Source organism: Vigna unguiculata, chromosome 11 (assembly GCF_037176805.1).
Source record: "Vigna unguiculata cultivar grain cowpea cultivar isolate G323 ecotype 2 chromosome 11, ASM3717680v1, whole genome shotgun sequence".
In the NCBI taxonomy this organism is placed as follows: domain Eukaryota; kingdom Viridiplantae; phylum Streptophyta; class Magnoliopsida; order Fabales; family Fabaceae; genus Vigna; species Vigna unguiculata.
In genome coordinates, this window is record NC_140802.1 from 9,837,234 (window position 1) to 9,857,200 (window position 19,967).

At 28.9% G+C, this 19,967-nt stretch overlaps 2 protein-coding genes across 2 annotated transcripts; one reads left to right on the forward strand and one right to left on the reverse strand.

Annotated features, from left to right (window-relative positions):
• LOC114169097 (Polynucleotidyl transferase, ribonuclease H-like superfamily protein) lies at positions 1–3,931 on the forward strand. The gene is made up of 6 exons (XM_028054120.2): positions 1–277; positions 1,474–1,676; positions 2,030–2,110; positions 2,495–2,611; positions 2,749–2,872; positions 3,512–3,931. The coding sequence occupies exons 1-6, from the start codon at positions 53–55 to the stop codon at positions 3,710–3,712; spliced, it is 951 nt and encodes a 316-aa protein (XP_027909921.1). The 5' UTR covers positions 1–52; the 3' UTR covers positions 3,713–3,931.
• Positions 3,932–16,647: 12,716 nt separating this feature from the next.
• HB52 (homeobox protein 52) lies at positions 16,648–17,504 on the reverse strand. The gene has a single exon (XM_028052922.2). It carries the CDS (start codon positions 17,442–17,444, stop codon positions 16,845–16,847), a length of 600 nt encoding a protein of 199 aa, XP_027908723.1. The 5' UTR covers positions 17,445–17,504; the 3' UTR covers positions 16,648–16,844.
• Between the last annotated feature and the right edge of the window lie 2,463 nt (positions 17,505–19,967).

Here is a 19,967-nt window from a genome sequence, read left to right on the forward strand (position 1 = left end):
AATGCTTAGTTGGGAAGGAGAGCAATCCACATTGCACACCCAGTGAATAGTGATGGCGCTTCCGAGAGGATGTTTAGCAAAAATGTTGTCACACCGTAATCCAATGTTTTTTTCTCTCTCTCCTCTTACTCTGCAACCTGCAAACCTTGCACTTCATCCAGCACATTCTTTAGCACCCTCTGCTTCTCTCTCAAATTCCGAGACCCCTTCTTTTCACGAGCCCCACTTTCGCTGGAAACCCTTGTGCTTGTATCATTGCCAGGAAAAATGCACCAAGGTTATGACTTTTTTTTCACCCATCACCTTTTACATCATTTCGGTTTATGGGTAATTTTATTCTGTTTAAATTTTAAGCTCTGAAGTATTCTGGGAGACCCTGTTGTTTTGCATGGCATGTGCTTGATAAATTGTTTCTATGATAAATAATGAAGGACATGACACTGTGGCATAGTTTATGAACGCCTTATTGTCTACAGAGAGGATATATCTATTAAGAGAATTATTTGTGAATGAAACGGAGGGAAGAAGGGGTGTGAATATGAATTGGATTTGGACACCTTACATTGATTTTTAGAAAATTTATTTAATACTGACATCATGTTAGAGTAGCTATTTTTAGAGCTAGTTAATTGGTTTTTTTAAGTCACTTAATCAGTATTGGGTTCTCTTTTGTTGTATACATATTGTTTTTCAAATTTTATTTTTTAAATTAAACTAATTATTTTTATTTTATTTTTCAAACGACTTTTTTTTTTAAATTGTTTTTTAATTTAGTCATTTTTTTAAATTAATCATTTTTTAAATTAAAATGATTATTTATAGTAAAAAATTATCTATAAAATAAATAAAAATTCTCTATAATAAAATTGTAAATATTATTTATATTTATTTTTATAACTATAATGATGATTATATTTCTTTTTTTAATATCGTTTGTCTTTCCACTAGTCTATAATAATTTTTGTTGTCGATGAAGGAGCGGGTAATGATTTCAGTTGTAGGACTATGTTTCTGTATCTCATTCTCTATAATGAAGATCCTCAAAACTCTTTCCTGTTTAGAGTTTCCTGCATCTTTTGTTCTTCGAACTGATTGGACTTCCTGGAATTTTTTGTTGCTTGAATTACTGTATCACATTACAAAAGTCAGATAACTTAGTATGCACATGCAAAAGTATTCCATGTCCATGCCTTTGTTCAATTAATCCTTTCCATGTATGATTTTGAGTAGGTCCAAATAATGTGCTCAGTAGAGAAACCTGGTGTCATTAAATTATTCTTTCTGTTTTGAAGTTTTGGTGTGAACCAAGCTTTGTCGGAAGATAGCTAGTTAAGTCATTTAATTGTAGGTTTTGAAGGTGATGTTGTTAATCAGCTTCATCTTTTTGTCATGTCATGTTAAATTAAATTTGGTGTAATTATGAGATGGCAGAGGAAAAAATGGTTTTATTGTTTTCTTTTCTTGAAATTGCAGATGGATGATCCTATCCACCTTGAGACGTTTAATCATGATTGCTCCAGTGGGCTTACAGTTGACATTGCTGAGTTGAACAAAATACGTCCGCAGAATCTAGACTATTTCCTTGTGCTTGATTTAGAGGGTAGGGTTGAGATTCTTGAGTTTCCAGTTCTAATGATTAGTGCAAAAACATTGCAGCTTGAAGACACATTCCACAGGTTTTGATCTGCCACTTTATACCATATCTAACAGGTGCAGTGTTGTTCAGTGATTGCCTGAGATCTTCTGTTTTTCTTCTTGGTCTTTTCTATAGTTCTAAAATGAATATAATTTGCATTCTTAGACTATAATTAGGATGTTAGTTTTTTAATAGTTTATACCTTTAATGGAATTGTAGTCTCAAGGTTTGAACCCTTAAATGCAACAAGATGGCTTGTGAGTCTTAAACTCATATGATATTAATATTTTTGACTACATAGGTTAGTTTCTGTTGAATTTAAAAATATAATTTATATATGAGGATCATTATTCTTTGATCTTACAATTTACTTTTGTGTTGGTCCTTTAACAGGTTTGTGAGACCCTCAAAAATGAGTGAACGGAGAATAAACGAATACATTGCAAACAAATATGGGAAATTTGGAGTTCACAAGTATGCTGCTTAATCTGCCTTTACTAATCTAGCCTGATTCATACTTCTGATCCACATACAATCTCTGCTTTCATTTTTATTGTCACATACAATCTGAAAAACAAATATATCCTCCAATTCCCCTTCTACATGTATTTATTATTTAATAAATTGATGCTATAAGTAATGGTAGTTTTTAAGGTAGCTTTTAGTAACATTTGTAGAGATTTCTGATTTGAAATATCCTATAACTGATGAACAATGAGTTAGACTGGTGAAAAGATAGCTATTAGCCATTACAATGAAAATCATTTTATTGTATCAGTTTACTAAGGGATTATTACCTACTTCTGCAACCTAAAGTGTCACCACGAACTATAGCCATACTGATCATTATTTTTTCAGAGTTTGGCATGACACAGCAATTCCATTTACGGAAGTTATTCAACAATTTGGAGTTTGGTTAATGCGAAATCAGTTGTGGAGGGGTGCAGAACTTAATCGTGCAGCATTTGTAACATGGTAAGTATCATTACTTATGGTTTAACTTTTATAACTCTTTGTTTTATTTCTAATGATGCATTGGTTTCCTGCGCTGTATATCTGGAACTAGAATAACAGGATTTGTTCTTCTACATCAAAATCTTTTGGTTTTGCAGTGGAAATTGGGATTTGAAAACTAAGGTCCTTCAACAATGTGAAGTGTCAAAGATAAAGCTTCCTCCATATTTTATGGAGTGGGTTAATCTCAAAGATGTCTATTTGAACTTTTATAACAGGAGGGTAAGTTCTCTAAATGTTCATAATTGGCAGAAGACCATAATAGAATTTATTCATTTTTCCATCTAACATACAAAACTTATGGCAAATGCATCAAAGGAAATTTAATCTCATTTTTCATAAAATTTTTTGCTAGGGTGCAACTCTATATAGGTGTTAAATATGTTTTTAGTCCCTGAACTTTAACGTGAGATTGGAATTTGTTCATGTCCAAAACTTTGATACATTTTAGTCTCCAAACTTTACAAATGAATAGATATAGTCTTTTTAATCCAATTACGTTATTTTTTTTTTACGTGTCAAACACGTTTTCCAGTTGACATTGAGACATGAATGTGTCCATCAGTATAAATAACTCAAATGCTAGCATGAAACATGTTTGACACGTCAAAAAAGTTGAACATAATTAGGTTAAAAGGATTATATCTATTCATTTTTAAAATCTGGAGATTAAAATGTATTATAGTTTCAAACAAAAAAGACAAATTTCAATTTTACACCAAAGTTCAGGACTAGAAACATATTTAACCCATTGAGTTAATATCATCTTAACTATGGTGGATTCAGGTTTTTTCTTTACCTTCATTTTGCATAATCCTAATGTATAACTTATTGTATGCTTTTGTTTATAACGGGTAACAGGCCACAGGAATGGTTACAATGATGAAGGAACTGCAAATACCATTGATGGGAAGTCATCATCTTGGCATTGATGACTCTATGAACATAGCAAGAGTACTGCAACGCATGCTTCTTGATGGTGCACTCATTCAGGTTACTGCAAGGAGGAATCCTAATTCTCTTCAAAAGGTCAGTTTTCTTTTCAAGAACCGTATTGTATAGTGTCTTTTTCAATGACCTGTGCAAGTTTGTTTAATACTTTTAATCATGTAATTGATTCAATGATCAGATTATGGATTATAGTTACATAACTCTAGTTCATTCTTACCGACTCTTTGAACCCAGTTAGATAAAACATGAACTGAAAAAAAATTCTCGAAGCAAATATGTTTAGTAGAACTTAAATATTCATTTGGATAGATATCTGATACTTAAGTGGAATCCAGATTTTTTACTGCTCTTTTTGTGTTGATGTTGGTATTTTAAAAATCTTTTTTATATTTTTCAAAACATTGAAATCAGTGTTCTTGAAGACACGGTAAAACTCTGGCAGAGAATCGAAATTCTACTTAAGTGATTCCTATCAAGATATAGTTGATTTTATATATCTCTTTTATATTTTTGAAATGGATGGATTGAATTAATTTTCTTGTAATATAGCTTGTTTTATATGTCCTACATCTTACTATGAGTGGTTTTAGACCCTGAAAAACATCAATTTAAAATGAGCCACGTACTTCTTTATATGATATTGTAGTGTTAACTAATTTACCTATTTATCTTTTTTTTTTCTCTTTTGATCATCTAAGATTTTATTGAGATTTTCACAATTTTTTTTGTTGATTTACAAAAAGTACAAGATGTTATAAGATCTTATTTAAATTTTGTCTGTAAATGGAAATCTCACGTCATAAGTCATTGTTTTTTGGGGTTTCTAATTTATTTTGTCTTTATTTTTTAATTATTAATTAAATAAATTTCAATTATTGAAAATTAAAACATCAAATTAAAAATATTAATAATTAGTGCTTCTAATTCATAAATGCAATCATGATGAAAAATGCAAACATTAATTTGTATTTTAACTAGAAAACACAAATAGTAACAATAAGCATACAACATTAAATTCATCTATATTATTATTAAATCGTTATTAAATATGTTCTTCCAAATCCATTAAAGTTAATGATGAAGACTTTTTTTATGCATATAACATATTGTTTGAATGTACACAACAAAGTCGAGAGCAGCATTATGAGATATGTCAATATCATCTACAATGATCATGTATGAAATATAATGCATGCCAACATGATGTTGAGCATGGCATCTAACATGACTTATGATGAAAAGTTCAAAGCTAGTGAGAGAGTGGAATTTCAATTTCAACATATTTTGGTGAATTTCAAATTCTGTTCCTTTTATTTATTTCAAATAGCTTCTAAAAAATTCTAAATTTTAATTATTTTCTCATTCAAACAACTCATTTTTTCTCTGAAAATTTCTAAATTACTTCACCCAAGCACAATACAAAAACATTTATGAAATATCGATTCCTCGGATAGATAACAAATATTTTAGCCTTATGCCATTAATTATTATTTATAAATATTCTTTAAAATGGATTCCGTGTAAAGATGGTAATGTAAGTATTTAATGATATGGTTACGGTAAATTTTTACGGTTAAAGATAATTTAATTTTAAATATTCAATTCACTTGTCTTGATATCATGAATTATTATTTGCAACTATAGTATAGCATGAATGACTGAAAACAATAACGATTTAAGTAATGAGAAAAATCTTCATGATTAAAAATAATTTAATCTTTGAAACCTAATTCTACCGAATATTCAGTTAGTTTATTTGATGACATTAATTATTATTTTTAAATATATTGTAATATAAATTACTTATAAAGAACGTAATGACAAGAGAAGTAGAGGGAAATCTTTACCATTAGAATTCAATTTTTAAAATATAATTCTAAATTCTCTGTTCATATGATTTTCGTACCATTAGTAGCTCTTCAAGATTTACTGGTTTTAGTAACATTTGTTTAGTTATATTTATTAAAATTATTAATATATATATATATATATATATATTCTGTTGTAATATTTTCTTACAAACGTTAATATAAATAATATTAATATGAAATATTTTTTGAAAATGTTACAACAGATAAATGAATTTACTGTATAATATCATTTTAATCAAATGCTATTAGTACTATAAGAAATTAATTAATTAATTAATTTGAAGATTAATAATAACTAATCTTTAGCTTTTCCTGTTTTTATATACTTTTTTGTGCTAATACACTTGTAAAATATTAGTTTGAAATTTGATTTATCTTTTTTATTTTTTTTATTTCTTTTCACAATAATGTGTAATGGTAAATAAATATTATATCTTTTCGATATAATCAATCATAAAAAGAATGAATTAGACGTAATTTATTCCAACCAATTAGAAAATAAAGTTTTCATTACGTATATCACACTTACTTAGACCTTAAGATTTGCAAAGTTCTTTTAAATTTGTAAAATTTGTAATATATATTCTTTTCACTAAACACGTCATATATAAAAATTATAATTTTTCAATAATTTAAAGTTTGTTATGATATTAAAAAAATATTTATTTTATTAATAACTAACTTTTTTTTATCAAACATGATTCCTTTTTTAATGCTTTTTAAAAATGGTAATAATTTAAAAGTAATATTATATCATAATTTAAATCCAAGAATGTAACTACGTTTACTGGTTCATGAAACCAGTAAGCAATGAGTTTTTCACCATTACAACAACAATGTTTACAACTATGTTAACAATATGTACTACTTCGTTTCGTTCAGATCAAAATATGAATTCACTCAAATAATGAATTATGTGATTTCAATTTCCCCTTCTATCCAATTGTCAATGCTTTTGATTTGCATATGGGACAAACATTTTTCTCATGTAACCATCTCTTTATACAATCTCCATGATATTCATGTCCGCATTGCAGAATTCCAATCTCCTCTTTATTTTTATATTCATCCTGTAAAATCATGCATAAACATTCAATTAATAAGAGAAAGGGTAAAATATATTTCTAATACATCAAACTTGAATAAATAACCCCAATCTAGTACATAAAAAAACAAATACCTGACATATTACGCAAATATCAGGTTCTCGCTCTTCAGTTGACGCCACTAAGTCAATAGGTAACATATAAGTTTTTGTCTGCATTTGTCTTGCAATAATGTCTTCTAACAAACCCTTTTCTAAGTCCTCATTGTCAATCCATTCATCTAACTCAAGACGATCCTGTAGTTCAATTTTGTAAAGTTAACAATTTAAAGTTTTTCATAGTTTCTAAGATTTTAGTATTCATAGGAAAATACATCAAACTATATACAGAATACTTGCCTCATACGACGTGTCGTCAATGTTCAAGGGCATATCACTGTGAGGGTCAGTCAATGAAGAAAATTCCTGAACAGGAAGAGCGAATACCTCTTCAAACATGTCATCATTGTTCATGAGCATATCACTGTGAGGGTCGACCAACGAAGGAATATGATCACCCAATGAAGGAAAATCCTGCACAAGAAAAGACAATAACAATGAAAATGAGAAAGAAACTAAAATTTTAAGGACCAAGAAATTCCAAAAGTAAAGAAAATGAAATATTACACGAATGGCCGGAAGATGAAAATGATGCGTGTTGCTTCTACGATGCGAAAAACGGTGGTGGTGTCTTCTTCTTGCAACTGGATTTTGATATCTTCGGATTCCCAAATAGTTTCCTCTCAGTACCACTGTCTGCATATTTTCACTATTTCTGAATGATGGAACACAAAAGTTTTGCAATAACTAAAGACAATTGTAAGAATTGTGGAATGTGTAACTACGTTATAAGATGGACTATTTATAAGAATGATAATTTAATTAAGGAAACATTTATTAAGGATAATTTCACTTTCAAAATCTAATATTATTTAATCTATGATATTACTAAAAATAATTTAACTTTGATAATTGTAATATTCATTTTATGTAATCGTGATCTCTTATAATGTACTATACCACAATTCTTAAAACTGTCTTTAGTTGTTGAAAAAATATTTCTGTTTGATCATTCAAAAACGGTGAAAATAGTTATAATGATGATAATTTAATTAAGGAAACATGAAACATTTATTATTAAGGATACTTTGACTTTGAAAATCTAATATTATTTAATCTATTATATTACTAAAGATAATTTAACTTTGATAATTGTAGTCTTCATTATTTTATGTAATCGTGATCTCTTATAATGTAGTTACACATACCACAATTCTTAAAATTGTCTTTAGTCATTAAGAAAACATTTCTGTTCCATCATTACAAACGGTTAAAATATTTAACGGTAAAAATATTTATAAGGATGATAATTTAATTAAGGAAACATGAAATATTTATTATTAAGGATAATTTCACTTTGAAAATCTAATATTATTTAATCTATGATATTACTACAGATAATTTAACTTTGATAGTTGTAATATTCATTTTATGTAATCGTGACAATTCTTAAAATTGTCTTTAGTTATTAAAAAAATATTTCTGTTCCATCATTCAAAAACGGTGAAAATATTTATAAGGATGATAATTTAATTAAGGAAACATGAAATATTTATTATTAAGGATAATTTTACTTTGAAAATCTAATATTATTTAATCTGTTATAGTACTAAAGATAATTTAACTTTGATAATTGTAATATTCATTTTATGTAATCGTGATCTCGTTAGTTATTATTTGTAAATCTTCTTCAAAATAGATTACTTGTAAAAGTTGTAAATTAAGTATTTAATGAAAATTTTTACTGTTAAAAATGATTTAATTTTGAAAATATAATTCTAAATATTTTAATATCATTAATTATTATTTGTATATGAATTACAGGTAAAGATAGATGGTAATTTGAGTATGTATAATACGATAAAAAATAAATAGTAAAATCTTTATCATTAGAGATAATTTCATTTTAGAAACCTAATTTCAAATATAATATTAAGTTTATTTAATATTGACGACATTAATTATTATTTGGAAATCTATTGTAGAGAAAAGTTGCTTATAAAAAGATAATGTCAAGAAAGATTTGAAGGCGAAATCTTTATATTTAATTATTGTGATTTATATTTTAGGATTCAATAAATGAATCATTAATGTCGCCTTTAGATTATTATTTTATATAATCAAGACATTTCAATCAAATCTTAACAAACCATAAAATATAAAGATAGAATATATCTATATCTTACACACCTATAATATAATTAGAGTTATTATTTTGTTTAATCCTTATTAAAAGCAATTAATATGCTAAGATTCATATGAACAACTAATCCTAAGAATCACTTTCCTGATTTTTTTTCTTCTTAAAACTCTAAGGACAGGCTATATAGATTATTTCATAATTCAGGCTTTAAGAACACAACAAATTAATATAGTAAAATTTATCCTAGCAATTTACTATCTTAAAATGATTTTAGTCAAAAACTAAATATAAAAATCGTCTCCCACATCTCTCCTTATATTTTCAGATAAAAACAATTACGATTTTATCACATAGATGTAATCATTATGAGCTAATTATATTACCTACACGAAATAGTATATATATATATATATATATATATATATATATATATATATATATATATATATATATATATATATATATATATATATATATATATATATATATATATATATATATATATAAATCAAAATCAACAGAGTAACAATAGTGTTGCTTCACAAGTTCTCTATTACTAGCTCAAATATCCTTGAAGAATAATAATATTACTCACACACTACTAGTATTAGAAGGAAGAGATAAAATTCTCTTCTAGAACATTACATATCCTTCATTGCGAATGTATAGGTTTGTATCCTATCATTACTCGTTTGAATGTCCATCGTTCATTGGTAAGTAGCGAAGACAATGGTACATGATGCAACGTGTTTCGTTATTTTATATTCGTTCTATTATCATTTTTATATTTAAATTTAATGAATATAAATTTTTGACTCATCTCTGTATATTCTAAATAATGGATATATACTTGTACTCATATTTATACTTTTACTGTTTTAATATTAATTAATTAAATTTTATAAAAAATAATATTATCAAATATTTAATATTAAGAAAAGAGTTATTTCTTGGATATCAAATATTTATAAAAAAATTATAATTTTTTACATCTCAAATTATAATAACAAACCAGATTTCATGAGAATCGAAATATTTATTAAATTTGCAAACATTAATGAAACTTAGTTGATAAAATTTAAAAATATTTTAGAAAAATATAAAAAGAAAACAAATATTCAAATTAAAATATAATTTAAATATCTGTTTATTTTAATTTTTTAAATTCTAATGAATCTCTTTTTTATACACGGATAAAAAGTTATAATATATAACATGATCAAAATCACGCAAAGAACAAAAATTAAATTAATAATAAAAAAATTAACATAGATCTTGTATCTTTTGAACTTCAATATATGTTAGATGGTGATAAAAAGAATTTATGACAATTACATTAAATTTTTATATTAAAGTAAATATAATTTATATATGTAATTATAGTGACAAAATGACAGTATGATAATGAGTTAGAAAATAAAAAATAATTATATAAAGTATATCAAAAAAAATATTCTATATGATAAAAATATACAACAATTAAAAAATTATTAAATGTGTGTCTTAGAAAAAATTTGAGAACTTTGGAATGAAATCGCATAAAGAAAAACAAATGTATAATTAACGGTATGATAAAACAAAGAATACCTTAGAGACCTAAGAAATATTTTCAAATATCAACATAGTCAATGGTTGAGAAATAATAAAAATTGTTTTAGTGAAACAAAAAAATTCTTCAAATGAAACAAAAATCAATAATAATAGAGTAAAGAAGATAAATTTTTTATATTATTTAGTAAATGAAAGGTTTATGCTATTAAACACTTAAATGAATAGTGTTAAACAGTCTCGTATGAAAGAAAAATATATAATAAATAAAAATATTAAAAAAGAATAAAAATATTCAAATGTGAGACAATAAAAAAAAATTAATTGATACACATCATTTGAACATTATTTCATAAAGGTTATGATAAGATGAAAAATATATTGGAAATGCGAATGAATTTCATGACAAACCAAACAATTAGAAGAAATAAGAAATAGAAAGTGTGTAGTAATATATCATTTTAGTTGAACTAGGCACCAATAAATTGCACCAGGCGGTACCAAGTCAGGGAGTAGACACCTTGTAGCAGTTTGGTTGTGCCGGGCGGTGCTGTAGTTGCTAAAACTTCCTAAAAATTCACAAATCTAAGCTAAGATTGAAAGATAAAAGAAAAAAAAAATCTAAGGGAGTGAAATAAGCTTCACTATGAAGGTATAGAAGTTGAGTTATCAGTAGGCTCCTCACAAGGTGAGAAATTAGACATTTTTTTGGTTTTATAAGTATAGTGTATGTATGCTAAACATTATTTAGAAAATGGTATGATATATATGCACACAAATTATTAGTACATAATATGGATGCTGTATCACATGAATACATAGGAGTGAACAATTAAGCATGAATTCACTTGCATATTCATTTTTTTTTCATCCCAATAGGGTGATAGAGGACTATCCCTTAACTCTTTATAAGAAGAATTTGAGGAAGAACCAATACAACTTAAAGAACCTAAGACAAGATCAAGAACATAGAACTTGGAAGAAAATTACCTTTGCAACTATTGATGCTTCACGAAGATGAGAATTTAAAGAACACGAGGATCATAACTTGGAACACATTTGAAAATATTTTAGGAAATTATAAGTTTTGTAATTTTCTTTATTTTGTTAAGTTTCTTTATTTTTTTTACATATGAAAATTATGTTTTCAATTTTTTATTTTATGTTTTGGGTTATGGGCTTTCTTTTGCATTTGAAAATTATGTTTTCAATTTTATTTTATGTTTTGGGCTTTGGGTTTTCTTTTAAATCTGAAAATTGTGTTTTCAAATTTTATTTTATGTTAGGCTTTGGACTTTCTTTTAAGGGTTTTTTAAACTTATGTGTCTATATATAGAGGTACCAAAAGTGTTATGAATTTTATTTTGGCTCATTAGATAATATACATTGTTGAACTTATAGTAGCTTGTTGGACGTATTTTGGCAATTACCTTTTTGGACGTATTGTTGAACTTAAGTGCTTTGTATTATTCCTGCCAAAAATTAATGTTATTATGGTTTTATAGTTTAAAAAAATTATTGGGTGTGTACTACATTAATGCGTATTAGATCACCTACTTTCCTTTGTGTTATGAATTCACAAGTTGTGTACAGTTAACTAAACAAACCTTAATAATAAGGACTAAATTGAATAAACATTACCAATATTTCGGATTTTTTGAACAAAACACAGTGATAACTTCATTCATTACTTCAAGCATTAACATTACACAATATTTTGATACAATGTTAATAATGCATTCGTCCTTAACATAGCCACCCAAAACGCCACCCAAAACACAACCCATTAGAGAACAATTTTTCATCATTAATGACACCATCTCTATGTTCATTAAACCAAGAATACAACCCACTACTACTAATAATTGGATCCTTTTTTTTTTTTGGAAACCTTGAGAGAATTCTCCCGATCATTTATTTTCCTTTTTGTTTTTGTCTAGTGATAACAACATTTCTATCATCAAAATTGCTCTTTGTTGAACATAAAAATAACAAACTCAATATTGATTAAAAATAAATAATTTTATAACAAAAACTTGTTTTATTAATCAAATCTTGTAGTTGGCACAACCCCAAAATTGTGTACCAAGATTCTTTGAAGTTCTTGTCATTCTCAAGGTTGTTAGGTCTCCACAATTACAAATCTAGTTTAAGCCCATTCCCTTTGAACCACCACCATGGGAGAAACTATTACAATAACGTTGCCCTTGTCAAGTTTTACAGAGGGGGGTTTCACTGGGGAGAACAACACCAATGAGATCTGAGCCTAACCACATAAGACACTGACACCACTCTCAACCGAAAACCTTAAGGCAATGGGTTTATGGGTCTTGATTCTTATATAGAGCTCTACTTTCTCATTTATGGTCAATGTGGGACTTAGACTCACACTTGGATTCCTAACAATCTCCCCCTCAAGGGTGAGTCCCTTCAACCACATTGGTACACTCCCCCTCCAACAGAAGCTGCCCAACCACGAGTACTCCTTTTCTGCCCTTTTCTATACCGCCGTTATTCTTAACGGGACACGCTTTACCTGGAACCCTTACCTGGAACCCTTACCTGGGACCTTTGCCAGGAATACTTTCGATACTAGGACCATACTGCACTCGTTTGAGCCAGTATTAACCATCGGCTCTGATACCACTTGTCAGGTTTTACAGAGGGGGGTTTCACTGGGGAGAACAACACCAATGAGATCTGAGCCTAACCACATAAGACACTGACACCACTCTCAACCCAAAACCTTAAGGCAATGGGTTTATGGGTCTTGATTCTTATATAGTGCTCTACTTTCTGGTCAATGTGGAACTTAGACTCACACTTGGATTCCTAACAGCCCTGAATTATTACAGCAAGAGGAAGAAGATTGGCAACGAGACATACCTTTCTAATGGACGCATACGATTTATAGAGGAGGAGTTTGCACAACCTCTTTCTTCACAAAACGAGAAAAACCCAATGCCATTTGTGCATTGCAAACCTATCTAACTTTTTATCACCATTTTTTCATTTCAAGCTAAATTAAACATTGTAATGGATATACACCTCATAAACCCATAAAATGGGCAACATAATGAAATACAACACACAACATGTACATAGTGCCATAGTATACAATGTTCTGTTAATTATTTTAGGACTATTACGGAAAAGGGTCTAATTGAACATTTTTCACGAAAATAGGAATGAAATTGAGCACTGGACGAAAATAGTATTTAAGCCAAAAAACAGTTGCAGTTTTGAAAATTTAACTAACTTATAAGCATCGATTCTCAAAACAATCGAAGCATAAACCCATTTAGGCTTTAGTTCTTGATAAATCAAAGCATAAAGGTTGTTATGCTTCAATTATTTGGATAACTGAGGCATAAAAGTTCGCGAGAATCGCAAAATTGCTACCATGTTCTTATATGCTTTGTTTCTGCCAGAACTAAGGCATATAAGGCGATTTTGAATTCCAAAATTGCACTAGTGCTAGTAGAAAAATATTTTTTTATAATTACTAATTATGCCGATTATAATTTACCTGACACAATAAATGATGTGGTGTTAGAATTGTAAATATTATAACACTTTCTATGTTGGATATCATTAAAACCAACATAAAAAGTGGACGCGATGACAATTTCACAAAAAGTAGAAGACTTTCTATGTCTGTTATATATAAAATCGACATAGACTTTTTATGCTGGTTATACATAGAATTGACATAGAAAGTGAAAGTGGTGGTAATTTCATAATAAAGTAGAAGATTTTCTATGTCGGTTATACTTAGAACCGACATAGGAAATGGATGTGCAAATTATTTTAAATTTAAAGATAGATACTTTGTCGGTTCTTTACTAGAAGTGACATAAAATGTTTAATTTTCTTCTTATCCCTTCTCCCCATCGCACTACATTTCATTGTTTTGCTAGCCCTACTATCCTCCCTCACATTGTTATTCTCCCTTGCACTGACTCTTGTCTTCTCCCTCTCGTTGTTGGCTCTCGTCTTCTCCTCTAGTTGGTAGTCGCTTTCGTTCTCGTAAAGGTCCCTAATTTGTTATTGTGTTTATTGGTGTTTATTAGGACAACATCATAATGTGTTTATTGTGTTTGCTATGTTGGTAATGGATTCCAGAACCTCTTTGACGAAGAAGTGCATGATGAGAGTGGTATTGGAGACAAAGAAAGGGGTAACGAGAATAAGGACCTCACGAATGTGAACGAAGAGGAGAAAGAAGCGAAGTAGGGAGTGAATGACAATGACAGTGAGCATGAGGTAGCGGTAAATGTGTCGCCTATGGTGGAATTTGAGTTTGATGGAGAATTTGGGAATGGAATGAGAGTGAGACTTTCTATGTCGGTTGTAACATAACTGGCATAAAAAGTTTTCTATGTCGACGATACATATGTTGGTTCCAGAAATGACATAATTTTTTTTTTTTCTAACCGGCATAAAAAGTCTTTGTTGCACTAGTAAAAACATTTTTTTTACCTTAGTATTTTAGTCCTCAAAATTTTATACACCAATTTTGATATTTCAAAATATTTTCAAATTAATTTGCTTTATATATTATTGTTTCTCAAGAATTTGGTTTGATGCTTGTTTGAATATTTTTTTTTTAATGAACCAAACAAACTCAATTTGTGTATTCTTCTAATGGGACTACCAAACAACTCATATTTCAATCTAAGTTACAGCATTTAATTTAGGATTTGACGATCAACATAGAGTTTATTTGTAAAACATTTATATGTTGAATTGACTTTATAAATATATCTAACTCAGTGTGTTTCCTTTTTATGTGAATATTAATTAATAATTCTTGCATTGCTTCTAATAAATCGATCTTTAGAAAGTCTTAGATAGATTGCAATCTTTAAATCTTAACTTGCTTTCAAAAATGTAAATGATGTAAAAGGTGATTAAAAACTTGGAAAGTAAATCTTGAAGAGAAAGATAATTAAACCGTGTGAATTTGAAAAATAAATATTGCAAATTAAAACTACGAAGAACATAACTTGGTGAGAAAATAAATGAAGTAGAAAGGTAAAGATGCAAGCAAAACAAATACCAAGGATAAAACAAAAACCGATAAAAAGTAATCAATTAAAGAGATGACCCAAATCATTACAATCTTTCCTGGAGTTATCATTGTCCTATTCATGGCGTTCTCAAAGTTTTTTGTTGTAAATACAATTTGTTACCTCTATTTTAAACACAAATCACCTATTTATGATTCTGATCTCTTTTAATAGTTATGTAAATATAAAAATGAAAAGAAAGTTACATAATGATTAAAATAACTGTCTAAAACCGCCTAAAACCGCCCACGTTTGCAACAATTATGTCCACTAAGCCCATGTTTGCAACAATTACTTCTATTTAGAGGAAAGCAATAACAAAAAAAAAAGTACCAAAGTATGCAGCAAAATTAATTCTCCAAAACTTGAAAGAATATACAAGGAGCAACAACAATAAAAAAAAGGGAAATAATAATCACAAAATTATATTTTCAGTGTCGAAAAACCTTTTTAATATGAGAAGTAAAAACCCACATAAGTCGATAAATACAACTTCACTAAAATTAAATATGAATAAAAAAAGTCAAATCAGAAGCATAAACCAATACTTATATACTCTCAAATATAAAGAATAAAGAAAAAAAAAATAGAACAACAATGTAAGACTAACTTCTCTAACCATAAACGTTCAATTGACGATCCCAATGGTTAAAATGAAAAACCTTATGTAGCAAATCTATTGTAAAACCTTCAGCTTGATCAATGGTGAACGTAGTGGGAATTGCAATTTTATTGAGGCAGATGCCAAAAATTTTCTCTATCTTTCTCTCTTCCGAGAACTGCGATTTATACACTCTATCTTCTTTCTTTTTTTTTTTACTTTTTTTTACTAAAAGACACTCTCTACTTAAGTTAAATAGTGAGACAAAAAAATTTGGCTAAATTAGAACTTTAAGGCATAATTGGGAGCTCAACCCAACAACGTCCCCTTCGATTCGTATAACTTCTCATTTTGATCTTGTTTTGTGAATTCTTCTTTTAATAAAGTTTGAGTTTTCCTCCTTCTCAATCATCCCCGGTTCCTTAATTACCTCTTGACAATTTCTTGATATTATACGAGACCACCATCCATTCATTTATCTTTCTCTCGATTTTTTTTATTTCCATCAATTTCTTTAGCTCGACTTTTTTTTTTACCATATCCTTAATTATATGAATTATAGTACCTAAACTATTTTTATTTATATATTTTCTTCTGATAAAAAAAAATTAAGAAGTTAACAAAAGCAATGCATAGAGGACTAAGAGACGGTTATCAAATTGTTTTTCTATTTCAGTTTTTTTTTTCTCTTGGAAAGGCACTCTCTGATCTGCATTGCCACACTGTGACACATGCACATGGATTTTATACAACATTTCTTGACTTAACAAAAATGAAAATTAACGAATTCTACTACTTTTTGGGATCCCGGCGAAGGGCATAAGAAAAAGAAAAATGTACAAACCACCAAAAGTTTGTTATATTTTACGCCCTTTTCTCATGCAAACCTGACCCATAATTTGCACCCATGAAGTAAGCATAGAGTTCCTCAACCTGCATAACCTCACCACTTTGCCAACACTCATGATCATCAAGCACCACACCTGAATTCCCTCCCTCTTCAAAAGAAGTTGAAAACTCACAGCAAGAACCATTATTATTCTTATTATTATTATTATTGTTACCACTGTTATAATTACTATTTTTTCCACCTTTCACCACATCACCAATTAGCAGCATCTCTTGGGCTTTCTTGAGCTCAGCTTTGAGCCTTTCCACGTCTTTCTCCAGCTGCTTCTTTTCCGCCATCACATTCTCAAGCTTTGCCTGAAGAACACCGTGGTCCACCTCAAGGTTCTGAGTCTTCCAGCGAGCCCTTTTGTTCTGGTACCAGATAGCAACTTGTCTCGGAGGAACACCGAGTTGGTTTGCGAGGTGGAACTTCTGCTCCGGCTCCAGCTTCATGTTGGAAGAAAAGCATTTCTCGAGGATCGTAACCTGCTCCTCGGTTAACCTCTTCTTGTTGTGCTTTGCCCTCTGCTGACCATGCTCCTGGGTCTTGAAGGAGAAGATGAGATCCCCCATTGGATTGTGTGTGAACAAAGGGTGAGTAGTAGTGTGTTCTTCGTAAGTAGGGTGTTCATTGTTTTATAAGGGTTTTTAGCTTGAGACACATCAAGAGCCCCACTGAACTCAGTGACAGAGAGCTTTTAGTCTTTGCAAATACTACGCTATGGCTGGCAAACATGAATTGTCTACATGCATATGTAGGATTAAAACCACTTGTCCCGTTTCTTGTTCCCTTGTTTTTCCCTCCGATAAAAAAAGACATGCCATGATTAATAGTTTTTTTCATCAAAGTGTGTTTATGTCACGTTAGTTGACGTATAAAGAATATATATATATAGCTGTCAAAGGGTAATCTGACCCGATTCGGTTCAACCCATCACGGATTGATCATTTACTGAGCTACCCAACCCGATTTACTTTTTAGCAAGCCAAAAATTTTGAACCCAATCCGGCCCATCACGAGTTCACTTAATTAAAAAAAATATAATTCTTTTTATTTTTTGTCAGTTAAAACTAAATTATAATTCTGATTAAAATGTAAATAAACTTTAATACAATCCAAATACAAACCAAAATAAAATAAATACAAATTATTTATGTATTGGCTACAAAAAGCAACCTAACATGATCCAAATGTAAAGCTCAACTTAATAAAAAAATACTTGTATGATTCTTTTATCTACGGGTTGGCTCACCAACCCGGTTCACTATGAGTTCAACCCGGATGAGTCGAATACTAGATGACCCGGGTCATAAATCAACCTGTATTGAAATTTGTAAAAAAATTTTCAACTCAATCCGGTCCAAACCCGTGGTGAGCCGAATTGCATCGCGAATTTCAACTCATTTTGACAGCCCTATAATATAGATATAGATATAGAAAGTTACATCTTGATTAATAATTTTTGGATTAAAATAATATATTTAAATTAAATATAATTTTGATGTAAATAAAGTTTGTTTTCAATCAAGTATTAAAGTAGTATAAATGATTTTTTTTTGCACCATCACTTTACATGTACAGATAATATATATATATACTTTTTAGTTACTAACACTTGACTTTATTTAAAAAGAAAAATTGGAAAACTATGAATCTGGTGGGCCAAGTTTACCCTATCCTCAGAGAAAAAGCTCCACCACTATATGTATATACTGTGATAATAAAAATAAAGAACAATACACAAGAAATATTTGTGAAGGGAAAATAAGTCAAAAAGTCATTCACGAAAAGAAGAAGAAATACTAAAAGAAAATAATTAAATAATAATTAATTTTAAAAATCAAAATAATTAGTTATTAACCAGGTTATATATCATTTTATAAATTATTGGTATCTAATATAATTTCTGTTATAAATAAAATATTATAATTGGTTTATGAATTAAAGTTTAGAGATCAATTTAAATTTAAATTTATAAATTAATCGTAATTTTTTATTTATAAAAATATTGTTTTAGATACCTATATAACTTAGATATCTAAATTAGCTAATATAATGATAAATTATTTTTAATCTTTAAAGTAAAATGAATTGCTTAGTGATTTCTTGTAGAAAAAAGAATAAAAATTGGTGATTTGATGATATTCACATATAAAAGAATTTAAAGGTTGACCACATTTTGAGTTAAAGAAAAGCAAAGATAAACAAATAAAAAAAAGTTAGGTAATTATACGTGCGACATATATAAAAAAAAAAAAAATTTCTTTCTTCTTTTCTATGTGTATACATATATAAAAGAAAAAAACAAAATAATTTCTATATATCTGAATTTTCCCAAGTTTCAGGGGTACTTCCTCTTAATTTAAAATAAAAAATTTAAATATATTATTGAAAGCTGGTAAAGATCCGAGGTAATCTTTTGAACAGCTTTTACTCAGACATATGTCTGATAAGATTGCATGAGACAAACCTAGAAATAGTGATTATTAATGATCTATTTCCAATAAGTTGTGATATAGAGGTTGTCTGCTTCAACTAAAACAAAGCTAATCTAACTTTAATTGGAAAGATCGGAATGATTAATGAGATACTGTATATGTTAAGTCAATTATGGGTGGGTGTGTCGTTTGGAAGGTGACAAGATATTCCCCACCCATGCATAAAAGAATTGTGGGTGAGGCCTAAGTTCATGCATCCTTGGGATCTCACACTGGTTTAAACATAAAGCTCAACTATTTCACACAATGATGAAGTTGAAACCCTTCACTGAATCTGTTTGAAGAAGTGGATGGCTCATAGCTTCACTTCCTCTCTTTCCTCTCTTCCTATCCCAAGTGCATGAACTTAGTTCTTGCCTTCAAGCAAGTGAACATGCCACGCCAATGCCAGTTGCATTGATAGTGAAAGTGAAAATGATAATAACTTTCAACACATTTTAGAACAGTGTCTTGTCCCAACTAACTTTGTATTTGTCGGTGTGTGCTCAATAAGCTTATCCTGTTACACTTTTATCTAGCTCAATGTATCCTTCTCATAATTTGGAAGAAAGTTCTTCAATAACACCTTTAAGAATCAGTTGTTCGAGAATCTCGCGA